General features: G+C 46.3%; 1 protein-coding gene across 1 annotated transcript; it reads right to left on the bottom strand.

The window, feature by feature from the left end:
• Positions 1–16573: 16573 nt before the first annotated feature.
• GPX2 (glutathione peroxidase 2) lies at positions 16574–19751 on the bottom strand. Its single transcript, XM_073554131.1, has 2 exons — positions 19530–19751; positions 16574–17799 (listed from the first exon to the last, which is right to left on the bottom strand). Exons 1-2 carry the CDS (start codon positions 19749–19751, stop codon positions 17449–17451), a joined length of 573 nt encoding a protein of 190 aa, XP_073410232.1. The 3' UTR covers positions 16574–17448.
• Positions 19752–20220: the final 469 nt, after the last annotated feature.

Below are 20220 nucleotides of genomic sequence, written 5' to 3'. Positions count from 1 at the left end.
CCATATATATTTGGACAGAGACAACATTTTTCTAATTTTGGTTCTAGACATTACCACAATGAATTTTAAACACAACAATTCAGATGAAGATGAAGTTCAGACTTTCAGCTTTCATTTGAGGGTATCCACATTAAAATTGGATGAAGGGTTTGGGAGTTTCAGCTCCTTAACATGTGCCACCCTGCTTTTAAAGGGACCAAAAGTAATTGGACAATTGACTCCAAGGCTATTTCATGGACAGTTGTGGGCAATCCCTTTGTTATGTCATTCTCAATTAAGCAGATAAAAGGCCTGGAGTTGATTTGAGGTGTGGTGCTTGCATTTGGAAGGTTTTGCTGTGAAGGAAACATGCGGTCAAAGGAGCTCTCCATGCAGGTGAAACAAGCCATCCTTAAGCTGCAAAAACAGAAAAAACCCATCCGAAAAATAGTCTCATGGAATCCATGATTAAGCCCTTTCAGGGTGAAACGCGTAGGAAATTGCTCCCCTCCATACGCCTCTTTATGTCGTTTTTACCTGATGGTATGAAGATTTTATATTCTCAATAAAGCAATTATTATTTTATCTCCTGGAGACGCTGGAAAAATCCTTCTTTATGTTGTGCGATCACAGAATAATCTCCATGGTGAAGAGAAACCCCTTCACAACAGCCAACCAAGCAAACAACACTCTCCAGGAGGTAGGCATATCAATATCCAAATCTACCATAAAGAGAAGGCTGCATGAAAGTAAATACAGAGGGTTCACTGCACGGTGCAAGCCACTCATAAGCATCATGAATCAAAAGGCTAGACTGGACTTTGCTAAAAAAAAATCTAAAAAAAGCCAGCACAGTTCTGGAAGAACATTCTTTGGACAGATGAAACCAAGATCAACCTCTACCAGAATGATGGAAAGAGAAAAGTATGGCGAAGGCGTGGTGCAGCTCATGATCCAAAGCATACCACATCATCTGTAAAACACGGCGGAGGCAGTGTGATGGCTTGGGCATGCATGGCTGCCAGTGGCACTGGGTCACTAGTGTTTATTGATGAAGTGAAACAGGACAGAAGCAGCCGAATGAATTCTGAGGTATTCAGAGCCATACTGTGTGCTCAGATCCAGCCAAATGCAGCCAAACTGATTAGTCGTCGTTTCATACTACAGATGGACAATGACCCAAAACATAAAGCCAAAGCAACCCAGGAGTTCATTAAAGCAAAGAAGTGGAATATTCTTGAATGGCCAAGTCAGTCACTTGATCTCAACCCAATTGAGCATGCATTTCAATTGTTAAAGACTAAACTTCAGACAGAAAGGCCCACAAACAAACAGCAACTGAAAAGCACCACAGTGAAGGCCTGGCAGAGCATCAAAAAGGAGGAAACACAGCGTCTGGTGATGTCCATGAATTCAAGACTTCAGGCAGTCATTGCCAACAAAGGGTTTTCAACCAAGTACTAGAAATGAACTATTTATTTACAATTATTTAATCTGTCCAATGACTTTTGGTCCCGTTAAAAACAGGGTGGCACATGTTAAGGAGCTGAAACTCCTAAACCATTCATCCAATTTAAATGTGGATACCCTCAAATGAAAGCTGAAAGTCTGAACTTCAACTGCATCTGAATTGTTTTGTTTAAAATTCATCGTGGTAATGTCTAGAACCAAAATTAGAAAAATGTCTCTGTCCAAATATATATGGACCTAACTGTATGCAAGGAACAGGTTACCATGGATGACAGTGTGTTTGAAACCACCTTGCGTGATTATGAAAATATTACATTTCGTAGTCCTGTAGCTGTTTCAAGAATGAGGGACAAATTTGCTGGGTACTTTGTTTCCTCAAGGAAGAGTAGAATATCAGGATGAGATGGTTTGATATCTTTGGCTTTTGATATAATGTATGTTGGAGTACCAAACTTATTGCTGTTGTCATAGTTGTGATTATACCATGATTTTTGTCTATTAGCCAAAGTTTTGTACCTTGTTACCCAAAGTTTTGTACAGTATGTTTTGTAACTATTCTGCCTCCATGGCAAAACAGTGTTGGGCACATAGACTGCCATCTCATGGCATCTGTTTACCATTACTCACATTTAGTGATATCCACAGATAGCTTAAACTCGACTGGAAAAGAGCACATTTGAAGAGTCCAGTAGAAGGTTTATTCTCAGCTGAATCCTTGCATAATGCACAGTTACAGTAGGTAAAAAGAGACTTTCCTTATACAGAGCTGTATAAAACATGTGTCTCCAAGATGGAGATTGACTCAAAGATGGAGAAGGGAGGGGTTACAGAAATGGGAGTCACATGCGAGGGGGAGGAGACAACCTCTTAAAGGGACAGATCTATACACAGCAATAAAAAACAACAATAAATGCAGTACTGTCTGTATGATTCTAAGGCTAGTTTCACACTAGCATTTATGAGCGCAGCGACGGCCTGCGCACGGCCGCCGCTAAGCCCCGCCCCCTGCTGCGCCCCTGCCGGTAGCTCCGCCCACCGGCGCATGACGCTGCATGCGCCCTGCGTCCCCTATCTTTATCACAGGGGGCACAGGCCGTGCGCAGTATGCGTTTGGCGGAGCATGCGTCCTTTTGACGGTGCGCCGACCTGCGCCAAACGCAACCTGCTGCAGTTTGGTTGCGTCGGCGCACCGTCAAAAAGGCGCATGCGCCGCCAAACGCATACTGCGCACGGCCTGCGCCCCCTGTGATACAGATAGGGGACGCAGGGCGCATGCAGCGTCATGCGCCGGTGGGCGGAGCTACCAGCGGGGCGCGGCAGGGGGCGGGGCTTAGCGGCGGCCGTGCGCAGGCCGTCGCTGCACTCATAAACGCTAGTGTGAAACTAGCCTTAATGACACTCCCCGTCTGAAATCTTTAGATTTCATGATGATCAAACTTGACACGAAGTGTTACGATGTATAATCAACGGTGTCCTAGAAACCTGAAAGATAAAAAGGAACACAACGTGCAAAAATAAACTGTAACAGTTGTAAGTCCAATTCTTGTTTGAGGACATGAAGTCCTCAACGAATGGATAGTCCAAGTCCATAGGAGAACCTATCTTCAGATTGGGGAAGCCGCAACATGCAAACACTTCCACCAAACAATCCAAAGATGAATGTTAAGTTATTTACAGCTAAGGGTGTATGACGGTATGCTCTCCATCGTGAGCTGTGTCCAGTAGAAATATCTTTCATGTGATGTCTTCCTTTGGTAGAAGCAGTACAAGTTCAGTGACTGGGCAAAGGAAAACTCGTGCTGAACCACCTTTACACATGTGCCAGCCATGGCACTCTGATGATTTGTTGCTGCTAAAACAAAGATTTCTTCCATGTTTCCCACCCTTGTTGTTTCTGGGATGGTAGTGGAGTGTCCCAATCTGTGTTCTCGGTGGTTAACTGTCTCAACAGTATCTTGCCTTGGACAGTGATGGGTGCTATAAATCCAAGGGGATCGTAAATGCTGTTGACCACGGATAAGACTCCTCGTTTGGTGAAAGACTTATCGTAGGCCAATACCTGGAATGTGAAAGTGTCCTGTTTAATGTCCCACAACAGACCAAGACTACGTTGCATGGAAAAAACATCAAAACCCAGATCAAGGTCCTTCAGGCTTGTTGCATGGTTTTCAGATGGGAATGCTTTCATTACCTCCTGATTGTTGGAGATAATCTTGCGCAGTCTGAGGTTTACTGCAGACAGCATTTCCTGTATTCTGGACAGCAGATCAATTGCTTCTTCACTTCTGGGCAAAGACTTAAGTCCGTCATTAACGTGCAAGTTCCCTGCAACACATAGACGGGCATCTGATCCATACTCTCTCTCACCTTGTTGGGTTGTCCGTCTCGGTCCATAGATTGCCACAGCAGGTGAGGGGCTGTTGCCGAAGACATGTACCTTTGTCAGGTAATCTATCACCTCATTGCGGATGTCATTGTCCTTGTGCCATAGGAACCTGAGGTAGTTTCTACTGTCTTCCCTCATGATGAAACGGTGAAACATTTGTTGGATGTCAGCCATTACTGCAACGGGTTCTTGTCTGAAGTGAACCGGTACTCCTATGAGACTGTTGCTCAGGTTGGGTCTAGTGAGGAGCAGGTTATTGAGAGAGATATCTTCATACTGAGCACTGGAGTCAAACACCACTCTGATTTGATTGGGTTTGCGAGGATGGTAGATGTCAAAATATGGAAGATACCAGCATTCTTCTCCTTTCTTTAGTTGTGGAGCAGGCTCCGCATGATTTATATCAAAGATATTCTGCATAAAGTCGATGAAATGTTTTTCCATCTCTAATTTCTTATTTAAAGTGTGTTTAAAGATGCAAGTCTTGCAGTTGCTTGCTGCAGATTGTTTGGCAACCTTGCCCTTGGAGAACGAAAGGGTAAGTGTGCTGTCCAGTTGTTTCTAGTTGTGGCGCTCCTGAGGCTCAGTTGCCACAGAGGTACTGCACCTTCTCCTAAGGTGTAGTGCCCCACCAACTAGGTAAGTTGGGAACTCCTTTCCACACTCCAACACCTGCATCCCACACACAGGATAGTTCAGTAGGTCCGCCTAGCAGCTTCAGGCTGGGGGTAGCAGAGCACCCTTCGTGGAACCCTGCTTTGTAACACAAGATGTGCTGGGAGGTGGGTGGAGTTAGTATAAAAGAGGGGGAAAGTGGAGACTTGTAGGTCAGTCTGACGGGAGGTCAGGCAAGAAGGAGTTCAGTTCTGAAGTTAGTTTTGAGTTCAGTTTGAGTTCAGTTTAGAAAGAGTGCGGCAGCTGCCTCAGTGATCTGAGCCAGCTGGCATGGGAAAGAGAAGGGAAGGAGAAACACGTAGACCTTCAACCTAAGCTTCCATAAGAGAGAGAAGGAACAGCGCGGAACGAAGGAGTAAGAGAACAGAGAGGAGTTGTGGGTTGGAAGAGGAACCCTGGCTATAGGTTCTCAGTGCAAGGCTGGGGCCCGGTCCCCAAGGTTGTATGGACACTTATGGGTCTGCAGCAGACACCGGTGGAGTAGTTGGCTGTAAATGCACTACTCCCATCCAAGACTTGGGACACAACAGCAACCGATTTGCAAGCCCGATAGAGGCTACAGCTGTCTGTCATACAAGTAAGGTTCTAGGAACATCTGACAGGAGGAATTCCAGAGTAACCACGGTACTGAAGTTCTTCACACTAAAAGGCGCAATAGAGGAGTCGTTCAGGAAAGGCACATGTTGGCGGAGTGTTGGAGCGGAGAACCCTGACTTGTCCGGGAGGTTGATTGAGTCTCTACCCCAGAGGACACGGCACGGAGGCGGGCACCAGTGGGTACCATGAACTGTGAGTAAAGCTTTGAAACTGCAAGCCCTGGTGTTCTCCATTCATTCGTCGCTAACACCTTCAGCACCGCTACATCTGGGTAACAGCATCTATACCATTCTGCGCCTCTCCTCATCCATTGCACCTACACTGCCCTGGGACTACAGCTCCACCTGTGGTGAGCTATACCATCTTTGCTGCACCACACTATCAGTCCCAGCGGATCTGTATGCAGCGTTGGCTTACCATCTCCCTTGCCAAACACCACGGGTGGCGTCATGAACTATTCAAATAAACTGTGAGAATCATGTGGGAATAGTGGATGAGGGCAGGTATATCTCGCCCAGATTCCTTTCCTATGTGGCCTAGTCTGGTCAGTATCGCACCTGCTTGCTAATGAATAATGGGAGGTGGATATAAAAGGATGCCAGGTGGTTGTGTGAGTGTCTCAGCCTGGGAACACAGAGAGCCTGTCTGTGTGAGAGACACACGTGAGTGAGAGCAGTGCCCACTGCAACTGTCGTTTGGCTGGACGGGAGAAGCCCGCCAGTTGGTAGTTAGGTTGTACTTTGTTTAGTTAGTGCCGGACAGGCAAGGATTTGTTTTATGTTTTATTTCTTTATGCATTGCTTTCACCATTAATAAACCTGACCCAGTGTCAGTTATACCCGAATCCCAGCTCTGCGCCTGAGTTTCATGCTGAACGCACGTGACCTTTGACCCCAGCAAAGGCGATCCCGGAGTGTTTTATCACATTGTGGTGGAGAACGCGGGCATCACGTCGCAAGCATGAGCATGGAGGACGTGGTGAAAGCGCTGGTACAGTCCACCGCCGTCCAGCAAGAAGCTAATCGGGTGATGATGGCCCAGCTGAAGGAGTTGGTGGACATGACAGCTACCGATCGTTCGCTTCTCCAGAAGGTGGCGCAGCGCCTGGCAAGCCTACATGAGGTTAACCTGGAAGCCGAGTCGAGATTGATTCACGTGAGTCGGTACTGGCAGAAGATGACGACCGAAGATGACGTCGAGGCAAACCTGACCACGTTTGAACGGACGGCGGTACGAGAAAAATGGCCGAAGGCACGATGGGCCGGCCTGATTGCCCCGTTTCTTTCCAGTGAGGCCCAAAAGGCTTATTATGACTTAGAGCCTGAAGCTGCGCAGGACTTTGACAAACTGAAAGCCGAGATCTTGGCCCGGCTGGGAGTGACGACCGCTGTCCGTGCACAGAGAGTGCATCAATGGACTTATCAGCCGGATAAACCACCGCGGTCACAGATGTTCGACCTGGTCCACGTGACGAAGAAGTGGCTACAACCCGAGGTGCTGACAGCGCCAGAGATAATCCAGAGAGTCGTCATGGACAAGTACCTGAGAGCTCTACCGCCAGCCCTGAGGAAGTGGGTAAGCCATGGAAATCCTACGACGGCAGATCAACTGGTGGATCTGGTTGAACGTTACTCCGTGGCGGAAGGACTCCGAGACGACGTTACCCCACCTCGTTCTTCATCATCTCCACGTGGAACCGGTAAGACTGTTCCAGGGAGTAGGGGAGATGGAAAAATCCCTAAGACAGTGGGGGAGGAAAATGGGACTGCCCGCACTGCGAGGCCGAGAGTAACGAACTATGGTCTAAGCAAGGGGTCTGTTAGGTGTTTCCGCTGCCAAGAGATGGGACATATTGCTGCGAACTGTCCGGTCACTACTGAACCCATGCAGTGCGACGTCACAGACTCTAAAAACCGCATGTCTATGGTTGCACGGGTAGTGAGTGTGAATGCCGGTCAAAAGGATGCGGAAAAACACTTGTGTGATTTAACTGTTGATGGCAAAAATGTGGTGGCATTGTTAGACTCGGGAAGTGTGGTGACTCTGGTGAAAGCCAGTCTGGTGTCAGCCCCGACTGGACCATCAGACAAATTTTCTGTAACGTGTGTGCATGGAGACACCTGTTCGTACCTCACCACGGTCATATGCATTACTACTTCCTATGGGTCTGTGCAACATAAAGTGGGACTCGTCCCGGCGTTATTGCATGATGTTATCCTGGGCCGGGATTTTCCCCACTTCTGGCAATTGTGGGATAATCAGTTGATGCCCTTGGGTTATCGTGTACATGATTCTTCTCCCAGGGCGCGTGGGGGTCCCGAACCCCTGGAAGAGGTCTCCCCGGAAGACTCGGGGGAAGAGTCTGCGGGAAATGACCTGCATTTCCCGTTTTCAGTCATGGCGGGTGATACGGAGGAGACCGGGGAAGAGGAGGAGGCCGACAGCCGTCCACCTCCCCGTTTGCCGGATTTAGAAGTTCAGAAAGATGACTTCCAAAGCGAGCAAATAAAGGATCCTACCCTTTCTCAGGCTAGGACAAATGTAAAAGTGATAAACGGGGTACCCGTAGAACCTGGCTCTAGGCTGACATATCCTTACATGGTTCTGGAGAATGATTTACTCTATCAGATAGAGAAAAAGGGGGAAGGTACGGTGCAACTATTAGTCGTGCCAAAACCCTACCGGCGGCAGGTGCTGGACCTGGCCCACGGACATGTGATGGGAGGTCACCTGGGAGTCCAGAAAACCACCGAAAGGATATTACACTGTTTTGTTTGGCTAGGCATGCATCACGATATTCGTGTATATTGTGAGTCTTGTCCTGACTGCCAAGCCTCTGCACCTAAGCCCCGGTTCTGTAGCCCTTTGGTACCCCTACCTATTATTGAAGTCCTGTTTGAGAGGATTGGGATGGATTTAGTTGGACCCCTTCCACGGTCTGCACGTGGACACCAACATATCCTGGTCATCTTGGATTATGCCACTCGTTACCCGGAGGCCATCCCTTTGCGTAACACGGCCACCAAGACGATTGCCAAGGAACTGGTGCATGTGTTTAGTCGGGTCGGTATACCAAAACAGATACTCACCGACCAGGGGACCCCCTTTATGTCCAGGGTAATGAAGGAGCTCTGCCGATTGTTACAAATCGAACCGTTACGCACATCCGTGTATCATCCTCAAACAGACGGGTTGGTCGAACGGTTCAATAAAACTCTGAAGCAGATGCTGAGAAAGGTGATAGACAAGGATGGGAAGAACTGGGACTATTTACTTCCGTATTTGCTTTTTGCCATCAGGGAAGTACCCCAGTCTTCCACGGGATTCTCGCCTTTCGAGTTATTGTACGCCCGACGTCCTCGCGGACTGTTAGACGTTGCAAAAGAAACCTGGGAGGGTCAGGTCACTCCGTTTAAAATGGTGATAGATCACGTCACACAAATGCAGGACCGTATTGCGGCTGTTATGCCTATAGTCAAAGAACACATGATGCAGGCTCAAGGAGCCCAAAAAAGAATCTATGATAGGGGCGCCAAGATCCGTACGTTTGCACCCGGAGATAGGGTGTTGATCCTGGTCCCCACGGTGGACAGTAAGTTCCTGGCAAAGTGGCAGGGCCCCTTTGAGATTAAGGAAAGAGTTGGTGAAGTAAACTACAAAGTATACCAGGCAGGTAAGCGGAAACCTGAACAGATTTATCATGTAAATCTGATAAAACCCTGGAAAGATCGGTCTGCCTTGTCAGCGGAGCTGGCCCGTCCCGTCTGCTCGCATACCGTACCGGAGGTATGGGTTGCAGAGACTCTCTCGGAGCGGCAAAAGACTGAGGTCAGGCAGTTTCTACTTCACAACCAAAAGTTTTTCTCAGAAAAACCCGAACAGACTACGCTAATGAAACATGACATCATAACAGAACCTGGTGTCACAGTTCACGTAAAGCCCTACCGAATCCCGGAAGCGCGCCGTGAAGCCGTTTCCCGAGAAGTGAAGGCAATGTTAAAGTTAGGTGTCATTGAGGAATCGCACAGTGCTTGGTCCAGCCCGATTGTGCTAATTCCTAAACCGGACGGCACCATCCGGTTCTGCAATGACTTCAGGAAACTGAATGCGGTCTCAAAATTTGATGCCTACCCTATGCCCCGGGTCGATGAGTTAATAGATCGGTTAGGAAAAGCCCGGTATATTACGACCCTAGACCTAACAAAGGGGTATTGGCAGATCCCTCTGGCGGAGGCTGCCAGAGAAAAGACGGCATTTGCTACCCCAGAAGGTCTATTTCAGTATGTGTATATGCCGTTTGGACTGCACGGAGCACCGGCGACCTTCCAGAGACTGATGGATCGAGTCCTGAGGCCACATAGGCAGTACGCTTCGGCCTATTTGGACGACATTGTCATTTACAGCTTGGACTGGGAGACTCATCTCCAGTAAGTACAAGCTGTGATTGACGACCTGTGGGAGGCAGGTCTAACCGCGAACCCCAAGAAATGTCACATCGGGCTAGAAGAAGCCCGGTATTTGGGGTATGTAATTGGGAGGGGTGTTGTTAAACCCCAGGTTGATAAGATTCAGGCGGTTCAGGACTGGCCACAACCTGTCAACAAGAAGCAGGTGCAAGCCTTCCTGGGGATCGCCGGCTATTATCGCCGGTTCATACCCAATTTTGCAGCCATCGCTACCCCCCTGACAGATCTTACAAAAGGGAAAGACTCCGCCATGATTAAATGAAGAAGCCTTCCATAGCCTAAAACGGGCACTTTGCTCTCAGCCCGTACTGGTGACTCCGGACTTCCGCAGCGAGTTTGTGGTACAAACGGATGCCTCTGATACCGGTATCGGGGCAGTACTCTCACAAGTGAGGGACGGAGTGGAACACCCAGTCCTCTATCTCAGCAGGAAGCTGAATAAACACGAGCAAAGGTATGCAGTCGTAGAAAAAGAGTGCCTCGCCATTAAGTGGGCTCTAGAGGCCCTCAAATATTACCTGGTGGGCCGAAAGTTCAGGCTGATCACGGACCATGCCCCTCTCAAGTGGATGCACTTGAACAAGGAACGGAATAGCCGGGTGACCCGGTGGTTCCTTGCCCTGCAGGCCTACACTTTTACGGTGGAGCACCGCCCAGGGGTACAGATGGGAAATGCAGATGCCCTGTCCCGAGTGCACTGTTTGGCGGGTGTCATTGCTCGACCGGAGAGGTCTGAGCAGAGGGGAGGATATGTGAGAATCATATGGGAATAGTGGATGAGGGCAGGTATATCTCGCCCAGATTCCTTTCCTATGTGGCCTAGTCAGGTCAGTATCGCACCTGCTTGCTAATGAATAATGGGAGGTGGATATAAAAGGATGCCAGGTGGTTGTGTGAGTGTCTCAGCCTGGGAACACAGAGAGCCTGTCTGTGTGCGAGACACACGTGAGTGAGAGCAGTGCCCACTGCAACTGTGGTTTGGCTGGACGGGAGAAGCCCGCCAGTTGGTAGTTAGGTTGTACTTTGTTTAGTTAGTGCCGGACAGGCAAGGATTTGTTTTATGTTTTATTTCTTTATGCATTGCTTTCACCATTAATAAACCTGACCCAGTGTCAGTTATACCCGAATCCCAGCTCTGCGCCTGAGTTTCATGCTGAACGCACGTGACCTTTGACCCCAGCAAAGGCGATCCCGGAGTGTTTTATCACAAAACTTTAACACCATTAACATCACCGCCATTGATATTGTGCGCCCAGGGCCACGGACCGGGTCACTGCTGCTGTGACACATCCCCCTGACGCCGGCCCGGTACCGGGTACCCCGCTGCCCTGGGTGTGAGGGGTGACCCAGAATTATCCTGGGTGAATTCCTTGTTCATGACCTTAATGAATTCTTTGTCCTCTCTTGCTGGTGCCAACTTGTTATCTTCATTTGTAGAATCAAACACCATTGACCGAGGTTGTCGTTGCGGGACCAGAACATGTTCATGTTGTCATGGGTTTCTCGCTGCCGCTTACAGTCACTCAGCGTTTCTTTCACCCAGTAGTGATGTGGGCATGGTTGACAGTATGTACTGTGACCATTTGGCAAGACATGAGTCTTACATGAGTAAATCTTGGTAGGCCTCTTCATCTTGTCTATACAGACGTTGCCTATGATAACCCAGCCTAGATTAAAGCATTGAGCAAATGGAGCATCATGCGGTTCATTGATCTGCTGACGTACCTTGTGCAGTCAGAGAATGTCTCTACAGGTCAGGATCAGGATATCTGTACTGTTGTCAAGAGCAGGTATCTTGTTGGCTACTGCCATTAGATGAGGGTGGTGAAAAGCAGCCTCTGACGTTGGAATCCCCTCTCTATTGGATGGTATCTGGTTGCACTCGATGAGTGTGGGCAGAGGTATCTCTACGTTGTTCTCAAGTGAAAATACTATAAGTCCATTGGCTCTTCTCCCAGAGACCTCTGTAACACCACTGCAAATACCCAAGGTGTTAGGGGTAAGCATTTCCCTTTAAATCAAACAAATCAAAAAGCTCTGACCTTGCAAGTGATCGGTTGCTTTGATCGTCCAGGATGACGTACACCCTTGTGCTCTTTTCGGGCTGACTCTTAGGATACACGTTCACCAGGCATATCTTTGCGCATGACTTGTCCCAGAGGTCTTCTCCGCAAACTTCTGTGCATGAAGATGATACCTTGGTAGGACTTGCTTGTTCTGTTTCCTCCCCGCCATAGCTTGTGGTGGGTACGGAAGGTGTAAGCTGAGCAGAGCTAGGTTGGGATGGATGGAGTGCTTGCACGTGGTCCTCACTGTCACACTTCAAACACTTAATAAGAATTTTACAGTCATTAGCAAAGCGTTCAGTAGAAGCACAACATCTGTAATATACACGAAATGTCTTTAGAAGTTCCTTGCACTCCTGGACTGGCTTCTTTCTGAAGCCAATGCACTTCTATAGGAGATGTGGCTTCTTATGAATGGGACACATACGATTAGGATCTTCGACCTTGTCCTCTGTGTTGCTCTTGTCTGGAGCTGATGTAGGTGTGGGAAGGATGTCGGTCTTTTTCACTGACAATGGGCCTCCTTGGCTTTTCAGGTTAGTACATGGGCCCTCATACTTAGGAGGGGTTGGACCGGGTCCGCTGGGTTCTACATAGGAAAAGCTTGGGACGGTCTTACGCTCTGCGATATCTTTGATAAAATCACAGAAGGAATATGGAGGAAAAGAGGCTTGATTGGCTCTGTTGTATTTTAACCCAATAGTGGTCCACTTCTCTTGTATATTGTATGGCAGCTTAGAAACCATAGGGTTAATGCCCCAAGCGGTATCCTGGTAGCTGATTCCAGGTAGGTGCGTGTCTGCCTTGGCTAGCTGGAGCTCTAGGAGCAGGTTGCTGAGCTCTAGGAATTTTGAACTGTCCTTGCCGTATATTTTGGGGACATCTTGTAGATGCTTAAACAGTGCATTCTCTATGGCTTCAGGACTGCCAAAGCTACGTTCTAGAAATGCTTTTGAAGAGAAATAGCACAATAATGTATTATCCGAGGTATATGTAGCAATTGCAGGTAATGCACTCACCAAATGGAGCTTATGACAGGCAATGGAGGATTCGCTGCTGCAGAATCATAGATCCACAAGGGATCAGCGTTTCAAGATACAGAGTAGGACAATGTGGTCAGACAATCCACGCTGTGAATCACTGTAATCAAGGATTAATAATAAAGTGGTCTTTATTCGACACGTTTCAGAGTTTCACAGAACTCCTTCCTCAGGAAAAACACGTAGAATAATGGACCTGGCATTCCTTTAGTGACTCTGGCGTATTTAATTTCAGTAGAGTAGAGATGTATTTTTTGCAAGTGTCTTTGTAAGACTGATATGCAGAGCCCAATTGTTCAAGGACTCCCTCTGGTGGTAACTCGTGAAAGGCATACTGGGAGATACTGTTAATGTGACTCTGCAGTCTTTGCCATAAGATGGATATATTACTAGAAAGTTCATGTTTAATGATTTCAAGGTCCTCTATAGCTTTCCTTGTCGGCTTAGCAGAGCGCTTTGGTCTGTCAGTGTCTGAGTACTCTTGTAAAGATATTGCAGACTTTCTTTCAGCCATTGTAAAGCCCCCGCTACACACTGCGATATCGCTAGCAATATCGCTGTAAAGTCACCGATTTTGTGACGTTGCAGCGATATTGCTAGCGATATCGCTGCATGTGATACTTACCTCCGACCGGCTCCCCCGCTGGTTATCGCTGATCGCGCGAGAAGCTGCTGGACCATTCCTCGTCGGCCACTTCCTGCGGCGCTTCCTGCTGTGACGACGAGCGACGCGTGGAGCCGGGTGGGAGGACGTCAGGATCGCCTCGTCTGACAGGTAAGTAGCGACCCCCGACCCCAGCGATGTCGCTGGTGAGATCTGCCTGAGTGGCAGCTCACTAGCGACCACCCAGCGATTCACCAGCGATCCTGACCGCGTCATATCACTAGTCGGGATCGCTGGTGAGTCGCTAGGTGTAACGGTACCCTAACTCACAGGCAGATGAGATCTGTGTAATATGAGCTGCTACAGTCTCTGCAGGGTGAAGGCTGGGGGAGGGGCTGTGCTACACACAAGCTGATGGTATCTATATGATCTAAGCAGATCTTCTGATGTCTGTTCTGACTTGTAGAAGCTGGAGACTGACTTTACAGACGTAACTGCAGTAGTCTCCTTTTACTATTCTGCCTCCATGGCCAAACTGTAAGTGTTGGGCGCATAGACTGCATCCCATGGCATCTGTTTACCATTACTCACATTTAGTGATATCCACAGATAGCTTAAACTCGACTGGAAAGAGCACGTTTGAAGGTCCAGTAGAAGGTTTATTCTTAGCTGAATCCTTGCATAATGCACAGTTACAGTAGGTAAAAAGAGACTTTCCTTATACAGAGCTGTATAAAACATGTCTCCAAGATGGAGAAGACTCAAAGATGGAGAAGAAGGGAGGGGTTACAGAAATGAGAGTCACATGCAAGGGGGGAGGAGACAACCTCTAAAAGAGACAGATCTATACACAGCAATAAAAACAACAAAAATAATTAAATGCAGTACTGTCTGTATGATTCTAAATCATACAGGGGCCGCATGTACATCCGGTGTCATCGCTGCAGGCCGGATCCGGCGGCCCGGCTATTCGCCACAGGCCGCCGGACCCCTGACACCGGATGTGTGAAAGAGGCCTAAGGGGTTACTGCGGGAGCCATAGGGGTATGAGGTGCTTTCCTGTGTGATGTAACCCAAAATTTTAAATTTAACTTGTTGAAATGATACTACAGATTACAGTTTTTGGACACATTTTTAAATTTATTTATTTTTTTAACTTTTTTTATTTTTTGTTAAAGCAAGTAGGAGCTACACAGCTCTTTATTTGAAATACAAGGACAGTAAATGAAAAATAAACAAAAAAGCTTAGCTGGACACACACACTCGAAGCACTCACACACACTCGAAGCACTCACACACACTCGAAGCACTCACACACACTCGAAGCACTCACACACACACTCGCCACACTCACACACACTCGCCGCAGCACTTGGCTGGACATACACACTCGCCACACTCACACACACACTCTCTCCGCAGCTCTTTGTTTGAAATACACAGACAGTAAATGAAAAATAAAAAAAAAAGATTGGCTGGACACATACACACTCGCCGCACTCACACACACACTCGCCACACTCGCCGCAGCACTTTGTTGGAAATACAAGTACAGTAAATGAAAAATAAAAAAAGCTTGGCTGGATATACACACTCGCCGCACTCAAACACACACTCGCTGCACTCACACACACACACTCGCCGCACACACACACACTCTCCACAGCTCTTTGTTTGAAATACACAGACAGTAAATGAAAAATAAAAAAAAAGATTGTCTGGACTCACACATCGCACTCACACACACACTCGCCGCACTCACACACATATTCGCCGCACTCGCGCTGGCTGGACTCACGCTGGCTGTACTCCCGCTGGCCTCTGTGTGGCTGGACTCTGACTGTCAGGATTCTGGCTCTCAGGATTCTGGCTCTAATGCTTGCTTGCACATTGAGGAGTGAAGCCCTACCTGGCAGATGTATATAGATTTTGGGCTGTCTGGCCAATTGGCTAGAAAATAAGAATTGGAGCGTGCTCAGTTAAAAAATACGGAATCTGTCGCCGGATTCCGTCATTTGATGGACAGCGACGGATCCTGAGCCCATAGACTTCCATTATAGCCAACAACGGATGGCGCTGGATCCGTCGCTGTCCGGCTGTTCGATGTAGACAAAAAACTTTACTTTGTCCGTCGTCTCCGGCAGACGGAGACAAAATTTCCGACAGATCCAGGGAGCGACGGACGAAACGTGAGGCCATTTGTCGCAATCTGTCGTTAATACAAGTCTATGAGAAGAAATCGGATCCAGCAGCATCAGTCGCAGGATCCATTTTTTTCAAAAGACAACGGATTGCGACTGATGGGAAAAAAAATGATGTGTGAAAGGGCCCTAAGGTGTTAACCAAGCACGCTTGGGTGCTAACAGAGCATCTTCGGCGTGCTCAAATATTATGTTCGAACCGTCACCACTGCATGTCTCTGGCTATTTGACAAGCCCCAATACATGCAGAGATTGCCTAACAAACAAGCAAATCCCTGCATGTGTTGTGGCTGTCGAACAGCCGCAGGATGTGCAGTTGCGGCGACTCATAGTATTCGAGCAAGCTGAAGTCACCCTGTTAACACTCAAGCAAGCTCAGATAACACCTTATCCAAGCACGATCACTCAACAGAAATATTAAGCAAACAGATATATCTTATAAGAAGGGAATAACACAAGATAGGAAAACCCCAGAACTCCAATATACATTTTGCCGGGTGGCTTTCACAAGGATTTGTCTATAAATTTCACTGTGAAATTCCCGTTGTGTGTGGTCCTGTCCCCTCTATACATATTTAAGTGATTTTTATCTTGATGTATAACCATAATAAAATTATATTTTATCAAATAATATATCTTAGTTTATGTTTATTCATGTTTATTAGTAGGATGTAGTACTTGTATAGTGAATATTCACATATGCAATATTCAGCTACAAAATTATTTTTTGATGGTGTATTTAGTTATCTGGATTGTATCAAGCCATCGGATTGCTTGTCTTCCTTTTCGCCTTGTTTATTTTATTCTTCCGACCATGATGTTCTTCTCCAGGGATTGCTCTCTTCGTATGATGTGTCCAATGTAGTAAGTCATAGCTTGGTGATCCTTGCTTCTAGTGACATGTCTGGCTTGATTTGTTCCAAAATTGGTTTGTTTGTTCTTCTTACCATCGATGGTATTGATAACATCCTTCTCCAACACCACATTTCAAAGTCGTTGATTCTTTATTCTTGTTTCCGTATCAGATTTCACAATATACTTTATTAATAGTAAAGAACCAAAACACCAGAGAAATACAATTCACTATGTTTATTACGGGTGGAATACAACAGTATTCAGACACAGCCCTAGTACAGCACTCTTGTACTCTTCCACAGTGTTTAAAAGAATACAGTCATCTAGTACAAGCCTAACATCTGAGCACTTGTCGCATTTTAGTAGTAGAAAAAAACATATAGTTGAGGTACAGTAGAGTACAGATGTGTTGCAGAGCGACCTATCAATCAATGTGTTGGGGAGTGATTACATCCGCTTTTTTTTACATAACCGGTTCCCTTTAAGTTCACAATTTTTCCATGTGGGTAGATGCCTCCACTTCTTGTGTAATACTTTTAGCCACTCCGATAGGTATTGTCACATGTTACGTACATGCAGTAGTACAGAAAAGTACACATTAGACTAATATCAGCCGAACATGCTAAAATAAACGGGTTCGGCCAACAGTCTAATGTTTATGGCGGCGCTGGCCAACTGATGTTTGGGGAAAATGTTGATCAAGCATGCCGATTGCATTGTTTGGAGATAAGCCACTGGCAGACACATCAGTTTGCGACTTTCTCATAGATCAATCCTGTGTATGGGAGAATCTGCCAAGATTGCTGTCAGCTGAACAACTGACAAAAGAATCATTCAGTCAACTGCCATCTAATGTGAATGGCCGGCATAAAGGGCTTGGATAAAAGTCTGCAGTCACTCTATGTGACTACAGACTTTTGAATCCTCACTGTGCATGCACTGTATGCTCAAGCCTGGACAACCCCTGTAAGTGTGCATATGTTCTGCTTAAATTTTAATAAGTATTACCATACTTGATGTACTTTGACGTTCACTCCTAATTCAAATTCTGAAACACATGGTAATAGTGAAATATTTCTTCATGGTGCTGATATATGCTATGGGTGACATTATTTGGCAAGCTTCAGAAGTCTCTGGATGTCAGGTTCTATGTTTATGGTAGGAAAGCTTTTACTGTAGCGCTTGAACGGTTCTCCTTCTGGGCCAATTAGAAACTTTTCAAAGTTCCAGGACAGGTCGGATCGGTGTACAGGACTCCATACTATATATCTGGGGTCTGCGATCAGGCCTGCTGGTTCATCATCTGGCGATGGAAGTTTGTCCTTCAAGTAAGCGAAGACCGGATGAGTACCTTTTCCATTGACCTCACATTTTTGGAACAATGTGAAACCAGGTTCAAAGCCATTGCCGGGTCTGACATATTTCAGGGAATTTAGAATCTCTTCATTTTTACAGTTTTCCTAAAAATAAATAATAGAAAATGATAGATAAGGAGGAAAAAATCTGTCTTTTACCACCCAAGGTCATCATTGCTGCTTAACAGTTATTGTCCATGGCTATAGCCACAGTAGGCATATCTGTAAATGTGCAATTCTATTCCATAATTTTACAGGGATGATGGCCGGGATCTGGGGAGCGTGCATGATTCTCTATTATTTTCAGTACGTCAATGGAAAGAAACCAGATGAAACGCAATAGTGTCAGTTGGGCACCGCTGCAGTGCAGCAAGTTGGGAATTCACCACTACCAGGACTCATTATTTTTTTTTACTATGAGCCAAAAAACTAACAGGCATGTAATTGCTAACTAGTTAGAAACTACCTGCCTGTTATATTCTGCTTCGGCTCCTGCAGGTGATTCAACTGCTCCACGTCAACAGAGCAGGTCTTCCTCTTCCGCTACGCTCTATCAACGGGGTTCGACTGCTGACATAATGCTAATTAACAGTCGGTTCCCCACAGTTAGGCAGCAGGGAGATGGCTGTCAATCAGCATGATATTGGCAGTCACGCCCTGTCAACTGAGCAGAGTGAAAGAGAAAACGCTGCTCTGTTGACCTGGTGTCAATGGAAGCTGCAGGAACAGTCTGTGACTACTCTTTGTTCTGGCACAGATAGGCATCATCCACAACAGGCAGGTAGTTAGCAACTACCTGCATGTTCTTAGGCCCACAGTAAAAAATTAAAATAGTCCTGGATAACCTCTTTAAATGTCTTTCTAAGATAGTGATATTGATAATAGGTCATCAATATCAGAGTGGTGGGGGGATTGACACCCGGTACCCCCAACGTTCTGCTATTATGAGCAGAACAGTGCGACCAGTATGCTATGCAGTGGCTGTTCCTGATTACTACAGCTCAGGTCCTCTTCACTTCAATAGAAGCTAGTCTGTAGTTACTGGGAACAACCACTGCATAGTGGCTGATCGCACTATTCAGACTCCATACACTAGTAATATCCAGCCACCACCGGAGGTGACAATGCCATATCGGCGAGGGTACCGGAAGTGAGACCTCCACTGATCTGATATTGATAACCTATCTTGAGGACTGCTTATCAGTATCACAGTCCTGGATAACCTCTTCAATGTCACAGTTCTGCTTTTATGTTTTAGTAAAACAAAAAGCATAATAAATTTAGATGTGAACAGCGCCTAAGAGCTGATGATTGCTGCTTGTAAATTCATCACTCTGAGAATTGTCTAGACTGGAAAAAATTTAAGGAAACTCATGTGACTTTAAACCTATGGAAGCAAACAAAAATGTTCCAATTCAGATCATTTTTCATACCCTACAAGAAAGTGCAAATTCTTTGTGATTTTTCCTAGTGTTAAAATGAACAATTGGTGGAGAAAGGTTAATTTGATGGACCCTAGGTATTTTTTCAACCTATGTGACTATGTTCTTTTAGAGATCTGGTGCATTGATCTTGTGTCATCACAAGCTCGTCAGTAATAATAGCATTTACTAAAATCTTGTACAAACACGTATGATTCATGTGGCTCACAAATCTTTCCATTTTTTTCCAAAGCAATGCTTTCCCAATATCCTCATTCAAGTCCTACGCTAACAGGTTTCCATGGTTTCAGTCCCACCGAGTGGGAACTATGTATGATTGCGGTATCTGTATGCACAACGTTTGGTGAGTGATGTGATGGCACAAAACACATTTATATTTATAGAGTCACTTACCTGGTAGCCAAACTGATTGCAAGGAAATCCCAGCACCACAAACCGACGTGGATACTTGCATTGCAGCTCCTTTAGCTGCGTGTAATCCTTGGTGGTGGTATCTCAAAGGGAAGCAACGTTTTCTATTAAAACTACCCTTCCCCTAAAAAGGTTAAAGTCTACCTTTTCCCCATCAAGATTTGTAGCATGCAAGTCGTAGAAGGATTTAGCTATGTAGGCCATAGTGTCTACACCGAGCCGGGGAAGGACTATGTACCGATGACTCCTCCGGCACCTTTTATTGGGAGATCTTGTGACCGGATGTTGCTGATGTGTATCGGAAAGGTATACTTTACCGAAAGGGGATATGGGAGTGATACCGATACTGCCAGTTGTCTGAAAAATAAAGCCATTGTAACTGTTCAGTCTGTGACTGCTCTTCATAAAAGATGCAAAGACTTGGTTAGTGGTTTTGTGCTCATTGGGAATGTCATGTCTGGTTAGAACATGGAATTATCAAGGGTGTATCTTAAGATTTCTGCAAAAAAATAGGATTTTTAAATCTACACTGCTTTCCTGGGAATAAATTGCACACATATCCCCAGAAATAGGATCTGATCACACCAGAGGTGTAGCTAAGGCTTTGGTTCAGAGGGGAAACTTCTGAGTGGGCCCATAACCAAGTAACCCTGATTACAACTTCAGAGGTACA

Source organism: Dendrobates tinctorius, unplaced genomic scaffold (genome assembly GCF_039654945.1).
Source record: "Dendrobates tinctorius isolate UK_male_01 unplaced genomic scaffold, ASM3965494v1 ptg000208l, whole genome shotgun sequence".
Lineage (NCBI taxonomy): Eukaryota > Metazoa > Chordata > Amphibia > Anura > Dendrobatidae > Dendrobates > Dendrobates tinctorius.
Note: the sequence above shows the minus strand (reverse complement) of the source record. Positions and strands in the feature narration are given on the sequence as shown.